Here is a 19,507-nt window from a genome sequence, read left to right as displayed (position 1 = left end):
GTGACCCACAGCAGCCATAGTGCAGTGTATGACAGGGGCTGAGATTGACCAATACACTGAGATAATGCCTTACTCTTCCGAAAAATGCTCTGGGTTCTTTAAAGTACACACATACCAGATGTGTACACAGACCTTTTAAGTCCTTTTCCGAGAAGACATATATACTACAAGAACAAATTTAATTTTTTATTATTTTTTTTATGATTGGATTAGAAAACTTGTTATTGATAGTTGATAACTTTAGAAATGGTTTTTTAATTAAAAATTTAATTTCACTTGTTGACAAATAAAGTTATCTGATCTTATCTTGAATTGTATGGCATTTTTACTTTGATTAATAAAATTATTTTATGCAGTGCACTTCCACGTGTGGTGAGGGTGAACGAACAAGGACAGTGGACTGTTGGTTTATTGTGGGAGGGACTGCTGTTGATGACTCCTTGTGCGCTGGAACTAAACCACCAACGTCTGAGATTTGTTTTGAGGATCCTTGCCCAGGTTTGTGAAATTGCTTTTACTAGTTTGATGATTTATTATTATTGATAAATCTCTCAATGAAACCATAAACTGCTTAAAAATATATTTCACTTACAATAAAGGCAAACAAACAATTACATTTAGCCAGAAATCTGTCACAGACAATTGACTTTTGGTTGGCTATTTACTTTCTTTAAATTATCAGGGGAAAAAAAATGTATCACCCTCTATTATTTCTGCCCTAACACATTGGTGATGATGTATCCAGTTTTTATGGAACTCATTTATTTGTTATTTTTTTGCAGAATGTGATGAAGAAATAGTCACAGAGGATTTTTTCAGTAATAAACCTGTTGGTGAAGATACTTATCTACCAAATCAAGATTGTGTGTATACCTTTGTCGCTGATGATGGCATGTGTGTAACGTTGGTTTTCATTTCAATTGATTTAGAAGAAGCAACTGATGGTGTATGTCAAAATGACTATATTACTGTAAGTTGATAGGATGCTTGTCCATTACACACATTTTTGTTACTGCATGCATTCATACATATGGGGTATCAAAATAACCACAATTGTTCTGGGAAAGTTAGAACATTAACCACCATCATGGTGCCAATATAGATCTAAATTCCCCTCTTTTTCCCACTTAGAATGTTTATTCGTTATACACATTTTTGTTATTGCATGTTTCCATACATATAGGTACAGTATATATATATATATATATTACCCAAAAGCTCTGCAATTTCTTTCTAGCTGTTTAAATTTATCATTTTGATTTAGCTAGCTTTTTGCTTATTTAATTTTTATCTCCAGCCACTGATACCCACAGCATTGTCATTTTCCAGTGCTTATTTTATTTGTATCTCCATTGAGAATCCAGCCACTGATACCGACAGCATTGTCATTTTTTCAGTGCTTATTCTATTTGTATCTCCATTGAGATCCAGCCACTGATACCCACAGCATTGTCATTTTTTCAGTGCTTATTTTATTTCTTATCTCCGTTGAGATCCAGCTACTGATACCCACAGCATTGTAATTGTTTCAGTAATTTGCCCTTTGATGTATATATTACTTGAATTAAGAAAATGTCATTGTTGTTTTAATTATTTTCTAGGTAACGGACCCAACAGACTTGAACTTGAACCAGACATTTTGTGGTTATGTAGGATCAACCACTTTTGGTCCAACTGCCGGTCCAACTGCCCTCATCACATTTGTTTCTGATGACACTAATGAATTTGAGGGATTTAATTGTTTTTTTCAATATTCCGAGTGTCCATTATACGTTTACAGAACTACTCCATTCGCAGATGTAAGTTGTAACATTTCCTTTCTTTCAAAATAGTTATTAAAATTACTAGTTAATTTCAATTAACTGTGTTTTTGTTAATATAAACACGTTCTTTGATGAGAAAATATAAGATGTCTTTTTCAAGTTTTTTTTATTTTTTTATTTATTCAATTTCTGCCATATACAATACAAAGAAAAAGACAAAACAAAATATAAAAGGCAAGGAAAGACCAAGCAGGTGCAAAACACCTATGCTAGTTGATCAACCCAGAACAGTGAAGTATATTAATCGCAATAATACCTATGAATGTTTTATACATTTCTCTTCCTACTTTAGTGTGATCGAACTTGTGGAAGTGGTATGCAGACTAGAAATATATTTTGTGTTGAGATTTCGACTGAGAACACTGTAGACGACAGTAACTGTGCTGATATTGAAGCGCCCCCTCAATCACAGTCATGCAATTTAGGACCATGTCCAGAATGTGATGAATTTTTTGACGAAGACAGTTTTTTACTAATGTCTAATTATGGGCCTGATCTTAGTTGTCGCGCTGACATCAATCTGGGTGAAGGCCAATGTATCCAGCTTACTAAGCTAACATTTTCATTGCCAGACCGAGTTGACGGGGAATGTTCAGACAAAATTTTGGTTAGTTTAAAGTGATTGTAACCAGTAGGTCTGCATTAGGCCCTGTCGGCATTATTGGCCTAAATTCACTCATTAAAGACAGGCTTATGTCAATCAAGAACATAATTCAACTGAAAGAAATTTTATTTTATTTAGCAAATTTGTGTGTTGGGCGCTTATATTGACATAGAGTTGATAAAACTTGTACAGTGAACGCAATATGATGAAAAGTTCAGTCCAGTTCTGGATATTCTTTATCTGAAAATAACATATTTTACACAACTCAATATACAGTTGAGTTGTTTTCAGTTCCATTTCGACAGCCCTTTAAAGATTTCATTTTATGAATAATTTAAATACTATTTTTGTATTAATATAACAATCAAAAAGAAAACTAAAATTGTTCATTATTATATTTTCAGATCTTTGATGTTGGAAACGATGCACCTGAAGTAGAATTTTGTGGATCTGAATTTACTACTTTTCTATCCCGTTCAAATGAGGTCGATGTCAGATTTATGTCCAATAATGACACTGAGATCGGCAGCTACTATATTGCGATTACAGAAACTGATTGTCCAACATATGGATTTGTTTCTGGAATTTTCGATGACGTAAGTACATTGGTACCATTATGTAAATAAATTTTACCAACAAAGTGTCCCCTGAATAGGGGTGTACGCTGAATGGTGTTTGGCCCAACCAAGTCAATGTTATGTTTTCGCTTGTGTGTATGGTATATAAAACAAATATTTACTGGGCTTTCATCGGAGCACAGTAAAAAATATACCCTTCAGTGATCTGGAGATATACTATATCACTCAACTTCATCTCGGGATATAGTATACATATATATATATATACTTCAGGCCAGTAAATATTTGTATACTAGTATAGGACAATTCATACATATCTATATACGACAGAATGTACTGTTTGCCAGAGAAAGGAATTTTTATTTTGATAATATTTTTATTTATATTTATTAAAAAAAAAATCTCTTCATCATGAATTTGTTAACCTATAGTAACCTTTTCTCATTAGTGTACCAGAACATGTGGTGGCGGTACACAGACTAGAACAGTTGAGTGCCAGGAACTGGCAACTGAAATGGTTGTTGATGATTCTCTGTGCGATGATGCTAAGCCAGACGAAACCGAAGAGTGCAACATTCAAGATTGTCCACGTAAGTTTAACAACCTTTTAAATATACATACTACAGTCTTCTTCATCTAGTGTCACATTCTTTCATTCATTCATTCTCTGTCTACACTATCAAACTAGTTTGACAAAAAGTTTGATGCGCCCAAATATGGTAGTGATATTCATCGTATCCATATATGGGTACATCACATTTATTTGTTACATAAAGTTTGATAGTGTTTTGGTGGCTTTCTTGTTTTTTTAATTGACAAAGAAAAAAAATTTAACATAAATGTTTTTATTTTGTAGCATGTGGTCAGGATATTCAAGCCGGAGCTATGTTTTATGACCCTGCTGGTGATAATACAGACTACGACAATTTCCAAGATTGCTCATACAAAGTTATTGCCAGTGAGGGACAATGCGTCGCAATTTACTTCAATACTTTTGAATTGCAGGAACCAGATAATGACGGCAATTGTCTTGACTATGTTGAGGTACATTATTTGCATTTCTCCTATGATAATGATAATATATCAACTACATATTCATCCAAAATTGCTTTATTTATTGAATAATATAATTTTAAATGAAAACGTTCAATATTTTTTCACACCATGCATTTAATTTCTAGGTTATAGATATTGGGCTTAGCCTTGACTAGACTGTACACTTACAATCACAGATACAGTAATAATTTAATAATCAAAAATTGATAGCGCCAATTCCAAAACGATGATCAAAGGCTCATTATATCCTTAAATTTGCTATGCTGCATGTTTTTCTATGCAAAACATTTATCATTAAGTATCATTTTGTTTTTTTGCCTTAAAGTTTGACCAGCAAGGGTTTGAAAACACCTATTACCGATTCTGTGGTGATAACAGCGCCAGTCTATTCTATGGCATTAGCCAGGAAATCACTTTGAGATTTTTCTCTGATGATGACACAGTTGCAGAAGGGTTTGAGGCTACCACTTTTTCTTTAGACTGTCCAGAATTTGCTTACGCCGTTGGAGAATTTGGAGATGTAAGAGATTTCTTCTTTTTTATTTATTTATTCTAGAATAACTTGAAGGAGTTACAGGAATAGTCAGTACAATGTATTGCATTCTGTTACAGTATGCTGTCTTTATTGTGGGAGCCAAGTGGTTAGGACAGTCTTACCACACTTGATAAGAACAACTCCTACTCCACTCAGCTGTATGAGTGCCTGGTTGAAAAACCTTGGGATGATAAGGTGGCGTAGAAAGGAACTGATACTCCTAACATTCCCTTACGTTACGTCAGAGTGAATAAAGAGTTCACTTTTACCTTTATTGTACTTTTAGTGCTCTGCAACTTGTGGAGAGGGTTATCAAGTTAGAAGCCTACTGTGCATAGACTTGTCAGACAACACTGAAACTGATATTTCCAATTGTGATGGCATTTTTGACTATTTACCATATCGTAGCAATCAAACATGCGAAATTGAGGCATGCCCAGGTTAGTAGTACAAACCAAATTTAACAATTATTCATGTTTGGATATTCGTGCAATGGAACAAATAATTTGATTCGGTGAAAGATGAAAATTTGTTATATATTCATCTTTGAACTCATGAAATTATGTACCAACACTAAAAATGTATTATTTTAAATACACTGCCATATTTATGTACCAATATAAAAATAATCTATTACCAGTATCATTTAACAACTTGTTCAGTACATCTGCCTCATTCCATAATTACTCAACATGAAACAGGTCAAACTACTGTCCACAACAAACGCACTAACAATGCATATCGTATCAAGGAACACATATTTGGAATAATTTGACAGATAAAACAACCCCCCCACATTAAGTTTGTTCAATTTTGTTTAAGATTACATGTTTAAAGTATTTTTGCTTATTTTGTATACCATTATCATTCTTATTGTATTTGTATATTTTTATTTTGATTTTGGAATAAAAATGTTGATTGATTGATACTATTAAACTGATTTATTTTTTTAAGATTGCAATTCTGTGATGTTAGTTAGTGAACCAAGTTTTGAGGAGTTATTTTTTGGAGACAACGATATGTGTCAAACAAACATAACTATTGGGATTGATGAATGTTTTACATTGTTTATACAGTCCGTGAACCTACCAAGTGATTGTGATGAAAACTATATTGAGGTACCATATTTATTTAATTTTTTTTTATATATACTTTGTATGAATTGTTGTGAAAATTAGGTGGTGGGATTGCATTTCAGTATTAAATAGACTGTAAACTATATACTATATAATGGGATAAAACAAATTGAGATATATAAATGAGGTTGAATCAACTCTTCTGGACTAATGAAAAATTACTGCCACACATTGATGTATTCAGCCCGAAAATTTCTTGAAAATCACTGCCATACTTCATTCTGTCCAGATTTAAAAAAACAATATTTTCATTTCAGTATTATGATGCCAATGCTCCCTGGTTGCAAGGAAGGTCATGTAATGGTGAAAGCTCAGTAGTTTTTACCTCACAAACCAACATAATTATTTTGGAGGCAAAACAGGATGGGACAGCAGGAGGAGCGGAGGCCGCTGTCAGCTACCTTGTAGCTCCCAGTGCATGTCCGCAGTATGGATATGTGGTTTCAGCAGAATCTACTGTAAGGCATTATCTTATTATAATGGATAAAAATTGATTTATTTAATTTGTCTTTTATAACAATTGTTTGGTCCCAATATGATTAGTGATCCATTACTCTGTCAAAGTTGGCAACATTTCAGAAGCGTTTTACAACGTTTCAATAAACACTTTTGCTTCTTATGCCACAGTAAAGCTTTTAAATAAAAATATATCAAGCAATTTGTATAAGAGTCACTCTGTAGGGCATTACTTTTATACCTTCAAATCAATTTACATACATATTGTAACAGAATTAATTAAATAATTAAAGCAGAGGAAGACAAAATAGCACAGTCTAATTGCAGGCCACCATTTGAGGAGTGCTGCCACAACCTTAATGGAGTTGGACATTTCTCCACCTAGAAAAGTGGCAAAAACAATTGGTATATATATATACATATATATATAAACTCATCAGGCAATGAACATTAATCCTAAACCGCCCGGTATATATACTGAAATTTAATTAATTAATTTGAAGCGATAAAGATGAGGAAATCTGTGAGAATGAGAAAAAGTCGACCCAACCGAGACTCGAACTCGGACCGCCTGCTTGATATGCAGATGTCCTAACCATTAGACCACTGGTGCTTTCATGGTATTGTTCAAACTCGATTGGATAGCGACTCTTTAACATTCTCGGCGTGGTACGGCGGAACAGCACTAGTCCTCAGTTGTACGCACGCGCACCAGAGATCAAATTGATACGCCCTCATCTTTCAGTATTTTTATTCACGAGGCGGGATACTTTTATATATATAAACTCATCAGGCAATGAACATTAATTCTAAACCGCCCGGTGATATACTGAAATTTAATTAATTAATTTGAAATGATAAAGATGAGGAAATCTGTGAGAATGAGAAAAAGTCGCCCCAACCGAGACTCGAACTCGGACCGCCTGCTTGATATGCAGATGTCCTAACCATTAGATATATATATATATATATATATATATATATATATATATATATATATGTATGTATATTTCTCATTGTTTGATGTGATGTATTTGCAGTGTTCTGTTACATGCGGTGAAGGTGTTCTTACCCGAGAGTATGAATGCCAGGATTTGATGACAGAAGAGGTGGTTGATGATTCTAATTGCGAAGACGATGCGCCATCATCCTCAGCATCTTGCGAGTTGGAGGAATGTCCATGTAAGTAGTACAGATAACTTGCATCTGCCAATTTTTTTTACAGCAGCGACAACTAGTGGTAGTCACTGTGTTGTGTGCTGAACCTTGAAATACCACAGGTTTACTTTGGTCCACGGTTCGAATCCCATCATCGCTCTCCAGCTGGCCTAGTGGGGTGAAATACATGTAGATAGCGCACCGTCTTTCAGATGAGACGTTAAGCTGTTAGTACCGTATGCAACATGGCTCATGTGCATGTTAAAAGAACGCAGTAACTCTTCAAAAAGAGCAGAGGATCGTCTCACAGTATACTGCCGAATTCCCCACCAGAAGGACTCCACTGGGAACAAGTCAGAGGGAATACTTGGTGTGTAACACCAAAAATAATAACAGCCTACCACATGTTTTAATACATTTTTTCTTTTATAGTTGACTTTTAACTTTAGTATTACTTAATAATTTTCATATAATTGATCACCTACTACACTATGCAGACCTTTACTAAACATTGTATGGTTTAATTTACATTCATAGTTTCTAGCTTATTTTACCATTCCATTGAACATCAACTAAACAGTATTAAAATTAATTTTTACTAATCTAAAGCTCTGTCTACACTATCAAACTAGTTTGGCAAAAAAGTGTGATGTGACCAAATATGGTAGTGATATTCCCAAATATTGTAGTGCTATGACATCATCATGTTCATATCATGGGCACAGCACTTTTTCTTTCTCATAAAAAGTTTAATAGTGTAGACAGAGATTTAGCATTTAAGCTGATAACATATTTGTAGTGGAAATGGAACTCAATGTGTATGTTTAAGTTTAATTTTTGCTTTCCCAACAGCGTGTGATTTGAACATTACACTTACAGAAACCAAGCTGATCAGCGTAGTCAACTATGTTAATAACGCAGACTGTACATACACGATCAATGCTGATGGCTGTTTTTATATCATTTTTACTGAATTTGATTTGGAACCTGTGGACAATGACGGCAATTGCTTGGATTACGTACAAGTAAGAATTTTATTGTTTGAATTAGGATAGATAAAATATGTTTGGTATTTATATATATATCTGTGCCAGTAAATTTTATTTATATATCCATTGAGATCCAGCCACTGATATCCACAGCATTTTCATTTTCTCCAATAATATACTGGTATTAATTAATTATTAATGATGCTGAGAATGTTAAAGAGTCGCTATCCAATTGAGTTTAAACTATACCATGAAAGCCCCAGTGGTCTAATGGTTAGGACAGGTGCATATCAAAGCAGAAGGTCCGGGTTCGAATCTCTGTTGGGCCAACGTTTTCTCATTCTCACAGATTTCCTCATCTTATCGTTTCAGATTAATTCAATTTCAGTATATCACCGGGTGGTTTAGAATTAACTTTCTATGCCTAATGTGTTTGTATACTGTATATATATATATATCACATTAGGCATAGAACATTAATCCTTAACCTCCTGGTGATATACTGAAATTTAATTAATTTGAAACAATAAGATGAGGAAATTTGTGAGAAGAAGAAAAAGTCGCCCCAACCGAGATTTGAACCTGGAACCTTCTGCACTAACATGTGATTCTTTTAATAACTCTAATTGCCTCAAGGAGCTATGTAATTGGTCAGATTAATTAATTGTCTATTTCGTGAGATCCCTACATGTATAGAGACTACATATGCCATAATTCCCAATATGGACATCCCTCGAAAGGAAAATAGAATAGTCAAGGCACCATAGCGGGCCATATATACTTTTTTTTATTTTATTCAATTGTCAAGCACAAATAACAACGTAAAAAACATGACAGCGGTGCAGCACCCTGGGGATTGCCATGAGTGCTAAGCACTATCAAATTGGCTCTCCATATTGCACAAATACGTCTCTCATGCATAATTGATTTTTTGTTTGTAGATAACAGATGTCAATGAACCATTACTAAACAGGACGTTGTGTGGCAGTGAAGAGATAGAGTGGACCTCAGCTTCCAACCAAGGTGTTATCTATTTTAGATCAAATGACAATGTAACTGCTTCAGGATTCACATTTATAATAACTAATGGAAATTGTGCTGAATACGCTTATTATGTTGGTCCATGGAGCACGGTAAGTTTGTAGGTTTTATACAGATACTGTAAACTGCACATGTGACCACCTAAGGTACATCTTTGATGATCCCTTGGTAATATAATCAACTATTTTCTGAAACTTCCAAAATCTATAAAATTCCGAAAAACCTATTCTGAATACCAGACTTTCCGGAAAACCTAACTTTATTAGGCCAGCCCAAAGTTGTTCGGTATTGGGAGAGTTGATTGTATTACATTAGAAGAAATTCATTTATATGATTATATAACTTTCAGTGTCCATGTGGCGATGACTCAATAGTACAGGCAGAACAGACTAGAGAGGTGTATTGTGTACAATTGGCTAATGACGCTCAAGTAGATGACTCACAATGCGAAGGTGATATACCAGTTATGACCCAACCTTGTGAATCAGAACCGTGTGAAGGTAAGATGACCTATTTATATATATATTTATTATTGTTTTTAATATACAAAAATTAAATGCAACATTGATATAAAACTGATGTCATACACATAGTGGACATGCAAATCGAAAAGTCTGGATTTTTGTGTCTGGGGAGGACTTGATCCACAGAAAAAAAAACCAGCAATGTAGAGTCAACAACCTAAACTATTATTGATTGTACATTAGGATTTAAACAAGTTTCTTATTGTTGTTAATCAGAATATTTATTCGTAATTCATTTCTTCAATAGATTGCTATGTGTTAGTAGAAATGCTAGAAGAGACCTATACCGTCGATCTTGAGGCTGAAACCTACGTAAACAACTATAGATGCAATTGGGATATTTCTACAGTTGAAGGAATGTGTTTGCAAATAATTTTTATAGATTTTGCTCTAGAAGACAGCGAAGGTTGCCAAAAAGATGTCTTAGTGGTATTGTTTTTTTTTATTTTATATGAATTATTCAAATTTTAAATTGATTTAATTATTATAAAAGTAATGTTTTGTAACTTAGGAAAGGTTAGATCAATTCTTGTACTTATGTTTTAACTAATTTTTTGGTTTGATTGTGCAAACTACATTAGCCTGTGTAGTAGTAATGCATTGGTAGCTGCATGTATTAGTATAATGTAAAACATTTTATTTTTATTTATTTCAATTTCTGCCAAAGAAAGAGACAAAACAAATATAAAAGGCAAGGAAAGACCAAACAGGTGCTAAATACCTATGCTAGTTGGTCAGAAACAGAGCACTGAAAAAAAACCAAAAACAATTACATTCTACAATTCAAGAAAGTGACCAACTACACACATTTTCAGCATCAAAATTATTTTAAAAATAAGTATTGAGATAATTTAATAATCTGTTTTTGACACTTGTGTTACTCTTCTCGTCAGATTCAAAGTGAAGGCATTGAGGAGCTATTCTGTGGATCAGAAGATCCACCATCACTGACAACAAATACAAACAGTGTGGAGTTTACCGTTCGTACTGATAACAATATCACTGATGATGGTTTTAGAATTCTGTTATTCCCGACAACGTGTCCCGAATTTGGCTATGTTACTGGTGAATATGGTCAAGTAAGTATTCATTGTTGAACTTTTATGTGTTCCACTACACATGATGCATATTTTAGATCTTACACTAATAAAATTAAATACTAGGATTTATCTCATTGTCTGTAGAGCTACTTTACTGTTACTGTCCTTATATACATATTTATTCATTTATATGCACCTTATCAAAAAAATGTCATGGCGCATTACAGATAACTAAAACTAAATGCTAAGCAATGTTATGAAAAAAAAATTTAAATGAGCTTTAATGGCTCACGAATGATTGATGATTGATCCCATGGTGGTGATTTGTTGGAAGAAAAAAGGTCTGGTTCTTATAGCCATCTTCTTTAGGAATGCCACCTGACCTCAATCTATGCTTTTTATTTGTTGGCCATTTCTTAATAATAAAAAGTGGCCTAATTGGTCAAAATAAGACTGGTTTCTTTTGGGGTCTTGTGTACAAAATTAAGACCTCAAAATTGAAGATAGACTATGTACATGCATAATTGCAATGCTTTAACATTGAGCATTAAAGCCTATCTCTGCATAGCACTACTATACTATACTATGAAGCTTACATCAGATGCAATTAGAGTTATATATAATTAATTTAATTAATTTATAATTTTTAAATTAGTGCTCAAAATCTTGTGGTGGTGGTGAGCAAACACGAACTGTAGAATGCCAAAGACTTCAAGAGCCTGATGTTGGAGAAGTACAGATGGATAGTGCTTGCAGTGGTGACGCACCAGATAATACAAGATCATGTGACAATGAGGAATGCCCACGTATGTATTCATATGCTACATTTGTTTATTTATTTTACATTATTCATCCTCAATTGAGGAAATTCGGATTATGATCTCAACAGCATCAAGTTCAACACCTACCATATAAACAACAGAGGTAGGGATGGACCAGTTGACCTAGGTCAAATTAACCCACAAATATGCGCTGGGTTGTTTAAAATACACACAAGTCAAATGTGTATGATGGACCTCCTTATCCGAGAAGACAAAACTATAGTAAACGAGATCCATCAATACCATATGGTCTGCATGGGCCACTTTATATTCATATCATTCAGAAGAATGGTGTGAAGTGTCCGCAAATTATGTCTGCCTATGCCGTGAACTATTCATAGGCATGTCATTTCCCAAGTGAGCTGTGACAACTTTTCACAGGTTGCCACACATAATGTCATCATCATCATCAAAGGACCATATTTGTTATGATCAGAATTAACAATATATAAAGAATGAGTTTAATGAAAAACAAATAATAGGGGACTGTCAGAAATCACAAGAAATGTTAATTGAAAAAGTGTGGTAATGAAACAAGATTTTTCTTCTTCTTTTTCAGCTTGTTTATATGAATCTGTGCCATCTTTCAACGTTATAGACACAGAGCCATTTGAAAATGACACAGAGTGTGCCTATCTAGCTGAAGGTAGTGAGGACACATGCATTCTTATCATTATTGCTGCTATAAATCTGGCTGAGCCAGATGACGATGGAGAATGCACCACCGACTATCTTCAGGTAACGTTTTCATTTCCTGAATTCATGGCTGTTTTTTTTTTTATTTTGGTTACTAAGAGACACAAAAGCAAATTTCTGATTTCTGATGATTTTCTTCTATTTGTGTAAAACAGCTTTTTTCTACCAATGTTAACTTAAATATTAATGAAATTTTATGCAGGTTAAGGATTTAAACAATCCTGATTTCTTATTCACTTACTGTGGCACGATAACAACCGCTTTCAATATACAATCAAGTTCAAATGAGGTAGAGATTGTTATCCACGTTGAAGATGGTACAGACAAAGATGCAAAATTCGCATTCGCAGAGGCAGGTAGCTGCACAACCTATGAATTTGGTGAAGTAAGTGTTAGTTCAGTTTTAGGATCACCATTGTTACCGAGGTGACAAAATATTCAGAGTATAGACTTTTAGTTACCCAGAAATTGCACTGAAATTGCGAAACTTTTAGACCTGGATATTGCCATCTTGTTTTTAAAATACTGTTGTTGAGGATTTAAATAGTACCCCCTCTTCGTCTCGAAAGATGTACTAGGTTAGCATTTTGTGTACACTGTGCCTACAGTTTATAGTGCTATTCGAGAAGACTCGTTCTACCAACAGAACAATAGAGCGAGTGTTAATAGCCATGGATTATGGTTCCAGAACCGATTGGCCACTCACTTTCTGCTACCTTTTTTTCAACTAAAAATCCTCTGTCAAGAAACAATTATAGGGTGCTCAGTCACCTTATTCTGGGATTTCTGACGATGACTGATTTATTCAAAAGAATTATTAGGTTAGTTTGTAAAACATTACTACTTATTTTTCTTTTAGTGTTCACAAGTATGTTCAAACGGTGGGGAAGAAATAGATGTAGATTGCATTGCTGAAAATGGAGACATTGTAGAGGACTTCTATTGTTATGGATTAGAAGGATATAACGGAAGCAAGTCCTGCCAACAGGAGTGCCCAGGTAAACAAAATATAACTTTGTATTTTTGATTGGAATATGTGACACCGTACACAGTACAAAGCATATCTACTAACATTGATACATACATGCAATACAGATTCATTCAGTCTTATGTAGCCTGACACTTTGAAACAGCTAAGGTTTATAATGACAGACCTCCCAACTCGTCATTTCATTTCATCTCCCGATGATATATATATAATTTCTCCAGATATTTTGGATAAACAAAATATCACGATATTAATGGTGATAGTCCACCAATATTTCGCATCATTTCCCTCTAAAATACAATATTCTTTACATTTTCGGCCTTTGGTACGCCATGAAATACCCATGTTTACTATTATAGATATCTTTATATTTTTAATTAGCGTCCTAATTTTAGTTTCAGGTAATTTTGAAAATATAATACCGTCCTCTATAGTTTAGACATGCTTTTAACAATTTCACATTTCCAAATCGGGAGGTCTGTGATGCAGCTTTCAAACTCATACCATCCTGTTTCGTAGATGCCCTATTCTCATCATTCTCTAATTGTCAATAGCAAGACTTTTGTGTACACATCTCTCTAAAGGCCTGTTTTGTTTGTTTTGTAGATTGCGGTGGTATTATCACATTTTCTGGTAGATTAAGTTTTACTAATAATGAAGATTGTAGTTATATAATAATTTATGGTACTGCGGAATGTGTTCTCATCACTTTTGAGGTGTTTGATGTTCCAGATGGACCAAGTGATGCTTGCCAAGATTTTTTAATGGTAAGTCCTGTTTATACATATTTATACAAACTGCCAAGGAAAACCATAAAAATTGAATTCATTCACTGTCCTTCTTAAAGGTGGCAATCCTGAAAAACATATACAAAAGATGCTCTACATAAACAAAGTCCATTCCCTACAATTTTAGACATTTTGTAAAAATAATGTATATATATTACTTTAAAATCATTAAACCAGGTCATTCCTTGTCTTAAATGTATGTTTTATGGTAAATTATGTTTGACAAAAGAAACATCAATCCGTAGGCCACTAAAATTATTAGAACTTTTTTTTCGTAACCGTTTAAAGACGAAAAAAGTTATCGTTTGGGACCCAGAATCCTGTCCTCCAAAAGACAATTCCCTGTTCTTTTAAGCTCTGTCTACACTATCAAAAAATGTGATGTGCACATGTACAAGGCATTATGACATGACACCACCACCATATTTGGGTATATCACTACCATATTTGGGCACATCACACTTTTTTGTCAAACTAGTTTTATAGTGTAGACAGAGCTTTCTTGAATGATGTAGGCCTTGGCATCTCGTTAAAAGTAGGTGTTTTATAAAATAAATAATGAAATGTTTTATATTCGTGCAATGGTACAAATATTCTCATTCGGTGATAGATAAAATGTTTTATTTTAATTATTTGTACAATTGCACTCATAAACATTCCTTATTTGGTAGTGCCTATTATACTGTATTTATAACAACGATATTCTTTTATAGCTATCAGACCCTGAATATAAACTGTGTGATAGAAATTTGACTGGAGTGCAATTTGTATCAAATAATCGAGTTTTGTCGATTGAGTATGAAAGTGACGACGATTCTGTTGTTGGAGATGTCTCTCTCCGATTTGAAAGTACTGAATGTACAGGTTTTGAGTTTACCGTTGGTGAATTTGGAAATGTAAGTTGAATTTTCGTTGTTTTATTTTAACCAATTACTGTGACCATCATTATCATTTTTTTATCATCATATCAAATTTATCACAGTCTTCCCATTCATCATCATCTTCCCATTCATCATCATCATCATCTTCCCCTTCATCATCATCATCTTCCCTTTCATCATCATCATCATCATCATCCCATTCATCATCATCATCATCATCATCCCATTCATCATCATCATCTTCCCTTTCATCATCAGCATCATCTTCCCATTCATCATCACCATCATCATCTTCCCATTCATCATCATCATCTTCCCATTCATCATCATCATCATCATCTTCCCATTCATCATCATCTTCCCTTTCATCATCATCATCATCATCATCATCTTCCCATTCATCATCAGCATCATCATCATCATCATCTTCCCATTCATCATCATCCCATTTATCATCATCATCTTCCCATTCATCATCATCATCATCCCTTTTATCATCATCATCATCATCATCTTCCCTTTCATCATCATCATCATCATCTTCCCATTCATCATCATCCCATTCATCATCATCATCTTCCCTTTCATCACCATCATCATCATCATCTTCCCTTTCATCATCATCATCTTCCCTTTCATCATCATCATCATCATCTTCCCATTCATCATCGTCATCATCATCCCATTCATCATCATCATCATCATCTTCCCTTTCACCATCATCATCATCATCATCTTCCCTTTCATCATCATCATCATCATCTTCCCTTTCATCATCATCATCATCATCATCTTCCCTTTCATCATCATCATCTTCCCTTTCATCATCATCATCATTATCCCATTCATCATCATCCTTATCTTCAACTTCACTTTTAGCAAGTTCATTCAATTTTTTATTGATGCTTTTTGTGATAACCACCTTAATATTTAATTTCAGTGTTCAGTTCCATGTGAAGGGGGTACAAGAACAAGAGTTGTGGAGTGCCTTAACGGTGACGGTACTATTGTGGATGATCTGATGTGTGTAGGTATTAAACCTCATACGTCAGAAGAGTGTAATGCAGGCCAATGTGAAGAGAGTTACTATGAATATGTATTTGGTGAATTTCGTGACGTAAGTAGATTATTTTTTTATTTTTTAATGTTATAAATGTTCAAGTTTATTAGTTCATAGGCTGTGTAGAAAATACTAAAAAAATTCTACAACATTGTACAATTGAAACAAGAGTATCAACATTGTATTTCCATTTCTATGTAATTTACATATAACCTTACCAAGGAGGTTTGTTTGTTTGCCTGTCTCTATACAAGATATCTCAAAAAGCTCACATCTTCATCTGTAGGCTGGGAGTGTGTAGGGTTCGAATGAACCACCTTCTTTTTTAAGCCAACAAATTTCATCTACAAGGCAATTTAAAGCAATATTCGGCAGTACTCTCCTTTTTGGCTCCTAGTTCATTTAGTCCCTTTTTAGGAAAAATGAACCCACTGACTACGTGCTTGTCTGCTTTGACCCATACAAAACATTTATTTTATTTCAATTTAATGTACATGAGCCAGGATGTAACAAATTTATTAATCACAATAAAACAATTGGGACAGAAAAGAGAACTGTTTTAAATGTGGGCAGAAACATCACTTGTAGTAAGGTCTACTTTTTAGTTCATAATCAGATATTAATTTTGTTTTTGCACTCTTATTAAGGCTCATTTTCAGAAATCACTATGAATATTAATGATTTTGTTATTGCTAATTACTTTCACAGTGTGAGGAAGTCGTCATGGGTTTTTGCGTTCGACCACGAGATGTAGTATGTCAGAATAATGTCACGAATGTCGTTGTGGACGACAGTTTGTGCGAGGGAGATCCAGCAAGAAGTGAGAACTGCAATTGTCCAGTATCAACCACTGTTGCAGCAGAAGTTACAGAAGGTACTCCTATGACCACTACTGGACAGATGACCACTACTGGACAGATGACCACACAGGCAATGACTACAGATTCATCAGGTTTGTGAAACATATGATTATCTATTACTACTGACACAGTGGTTAATCGAAATGCAAACCTTTAAATAAACAATATTCCTTGATGAATTAGACGCCGATATTTGATGCGGGTTGTCATTTGGCTGTGTAATGTTTTTTGTAAAAAGAAAATTCCATTTGTTGGTGTTTAGCTAAGCAGTGTATATAACCATTCTGTAGTACCACTTCATCCATAACCTTGTGGGCTTATTTCTACCTAGCTGTTTGGAATCTTGATTGGCATATTCAGATCTTGTAGTGACCAAAACAAATGTTGCTTTATTCTTTCAGAATGTGGCGATGTCTTTTCTGCGACTGATACTATGGGTACAATCACTTCACCGAATTACAATGCGAATTATCCAGCAGATATAACATGTGTTTGGAATTTCACGGTTCCAGCAGGCTCCAAGATTGTCTTCACTACAATGGCATTTACTCTTGGTGATTCTGGTGATTGCGGAGCCGACTCTCTTACAGTATGTAATATCATTTGCTTTCTCTGTTTGATTGCGCGATAACATCTTGATTTTTTTGCAAATATCTAGGCCTACATACTCTCTACATTTTGGGAAATATTTTGTCCAGTTTTTAAGTACTCTACTTAAAACTTAATTTTGTCATTTAGCATCAAAGATAAAAGCAGAATATTTTAAATTATTGCTGTTTTTTTTTCAGTTTAATGATTACGTACAAGAGGTAATAGAGTATTGTGCTTCTGTTCCTGACATGTTCCTTCCTTCGACGCTAGACCGAGCAGGTGAAAATTCTGACTTCTGCACGTTAACTTTTACAACCAACAGTGTGAACGAGGCCAGCGGATTCTCCATATATTATGAGTACACGGCTGAATAGATTTAATGGAAAAAAAATGTCATAGGTCACGGGTCAGATACATCAAACATGCTTTAAGTCAACGATTTTGCTTTCAGTCAGTTTTTACAATATATTGCGCAAATATTTTTACATTTAAAATGATGTATTTCTCTCCATAGGATACAAATATTTTAAAGGTGTTATTTGAGCACTATCTTGACTTGAGCAAAATGATTAAAAATACCAGCCTATATGTACATTTTACTATGTAATCACATTTTATAAACAAATGTTTGTACCTAATTAATATTTAATGAATGACATGATCATATCAAATTTTAAAATCATTCTTTTAAAATTAAAATTCATTAATAATTATCAGGTGTTCTATAACACAAATTACAATTAATTCTGTAATAATTATATGAAATAACCTATGTGTATTATTAATTTTAATATAAGAAAAGTTGTTTTCTTGTATTTTTATTGCTTAAGTTTTCAAAAACAATGTTCGGATTATTAGATTAGCTGTGCTGGCATATTAAGCACTAATGTAGTTATTTTGTGTCTATCATATACTAAACCGTAAATAAATAATCATCAGGTAGTCTCTATAATTGTACAGGAAAAGTTATATGAGCGCCAGTTGTGTATGCCATAGCATATCCATTAAATGCTACTATGCTCTGTAGAGGGTGGGCTACACCCAGTTATGGTTAGTAGTGGATAGAAGTGGTGTTATTCTACCAGATGCAGAGTACAGAGCTTTTTCGAAGGGTTCTTTTATCTCCCCTTATATTTGTTTATTAAGGAGATCGATATTTAGATATTTGAGGTCATACTTGTTAATGATGATATAGTAGTATTTTATGAATATGCATAAGCTATACATAACTGGCATAGATAATGATTTTCTATGTGAAAAAGATATATGCAAATATAGTTTATACTGGCACAGGTAAAATAATACACAGACATGATTTCAGGCCATTATGATGAAATCAGTTGTAGACAATTGGGAAATAGATATAGAAATTAAAATTAGGCCTTCTTATTCCTACCAAAACAGCATTCCTGTACAAAATTCACACTTATTTAAAAGTAATTATGTATATAACCACACCAGAACCCATCGTATTTAATATTTGTACTTTTTTGAAAAATTCAACATAATAATTAATAATATTTTGTTAATAAAAATTGTAATTGACTAAGATACAATTTTTATATGTTTTGTATATTATGCTGCTATAGTTTTTATGGGTATTTTGTTTATAATAATATCAAAAGGGTTTTGTATTTTTAGTGTTTATTATTATTTGAGTAGCTTTATTTTACTCTAAAATCGGCCGAGGAAAATATTCCAGTCGTCAGTCACATAGATTCTGAACTTAAAAAGGTGAATGGAGTTTCTTTTAAAGAGATCAAAGGGTCATGACAGCAATTACGCAACATAAGTGATTTGACCAATCACAAGCGATGGATCATTCGAACAGTCGCTCCAGTGGGAACCATGCTTAATTAGTAAAAGATTGGACATTTCATTT

General features: G+C 33.7%; 2 protein-coding genes across 2 annotated transcripts in view; one reads left to right on the top strand and one right to left on the bottom strand.

Moving 5' to 3' along the window:
* The window catches only part of LOC144838817 (uncharacterized), a 39,574-nt gene extending 20,315 nt beyond the window's left edge, over positions 1–19,259 (top strand). Inside the window, exons 30-56 of the mRNA XM_078694312.1 lie at positions 357–498; positions 783–970; positions 1,602–1,799; positions 2,116–2,430; positions 2,832–3,023; positions 3,454–3,595; positions 3,862–4,049; positions 4,387–4,581; positions 4,883–5,036; positions 5,551–5,714; positions 5,990–6,190; positions 7,229–7,370; positions 8,199–8,371; positions 9,277–9,468; positions 9,726–9,876; positions 10,148–10,329; positions 10,794–10,979; positions 11,596–11,746; positions 12,321–12,499; positions 12,660–12,842; positions 13,317–13,455; positions 14,052–14,212; positions 14,947–15,129; positions 16,055–16,231; positions 16,883–17,126; positions 17,436–17,623; positions 17,823–19,259. Coding sequence (XP_078550438.1) covers positions 357–498; positions 783–970; positions 1,602–1,799; positions 2,116–2,430; positions 2,832–3,023; positions 3,454–3,595; positions 3,862–4,049; positions 4,387–4,581; positions 4,883–5,036; positions 5,551–5,714; positions 5,990–6,190; positions 7,229–7,370; positions 8,199–8,371; positions 9,277–9,468; positions 9,726–9,876; positions 10,148–10,329; positions 10,794–10,979; positions 11,596–11,746; positions 12,321–12,499; positions 12,660–12,842; positions 13,317–13,455; positions 14,052–14,212; positions 14,947–15,129; positions 16,055–16,231; positions 16,883–17,126; positions 17,436–17,623; positions 17,823–17,999 — 4,887 coding nt within the window. The 3' untranslated portion in view covers positions 18,000–19,259. The remainder of the gene's footprint in view (positions 1–356; positions 499–782; positions 971–1,601; positions 1,800–2,115; positions 2,431–2,831; positions 3,024–3,453; positions 3,596–3,861; positions 4,050–4,386; positions 4,582–4,882; positions 5,037–5,550; positions 5,715–5,989; positions 6,191–7,228; positions 7,371–8,198; positions 8,372–9,276; positions 9,469–9,725; positions 9,877–10,147; positions 10,330–10,793; positions 10,980–11,595; positions 11,747–12,320; positions 12,500–12,659; positions 12,843–13,316; positions 13,456–14,051; positions 14,213–14,946; positions 15,130–16,054; positions 16,232–16,882; positions 17,127–17,435; positions 17,624–17,822) is intronic.
* Positions 1–19,507, bottom strand: part of LOC144838823 (rab-like protein 6) — a 273,930-nt gene that overhangs the window by 168,798 nt on the left and 85,625 nt on the right. The gene's annotated exons all lie outside the window — the stretch shown is intronic.

Source organism: Antedon bifida, chromosome 3, assembly GCF_963402885.1.
Source record: "Antedon bifida chromosome 3, ecAntBifi1.1, whole genome shotgun sequence".
NCBI lineage: Eukaryota > Metazoa > Echinodermata > Crinoidea > Comatulida > Antedonidae > Antedon > Antedon bifida.
This window is presented reverse-complemented; position numbering and strand designations above follow the sequence as displayed.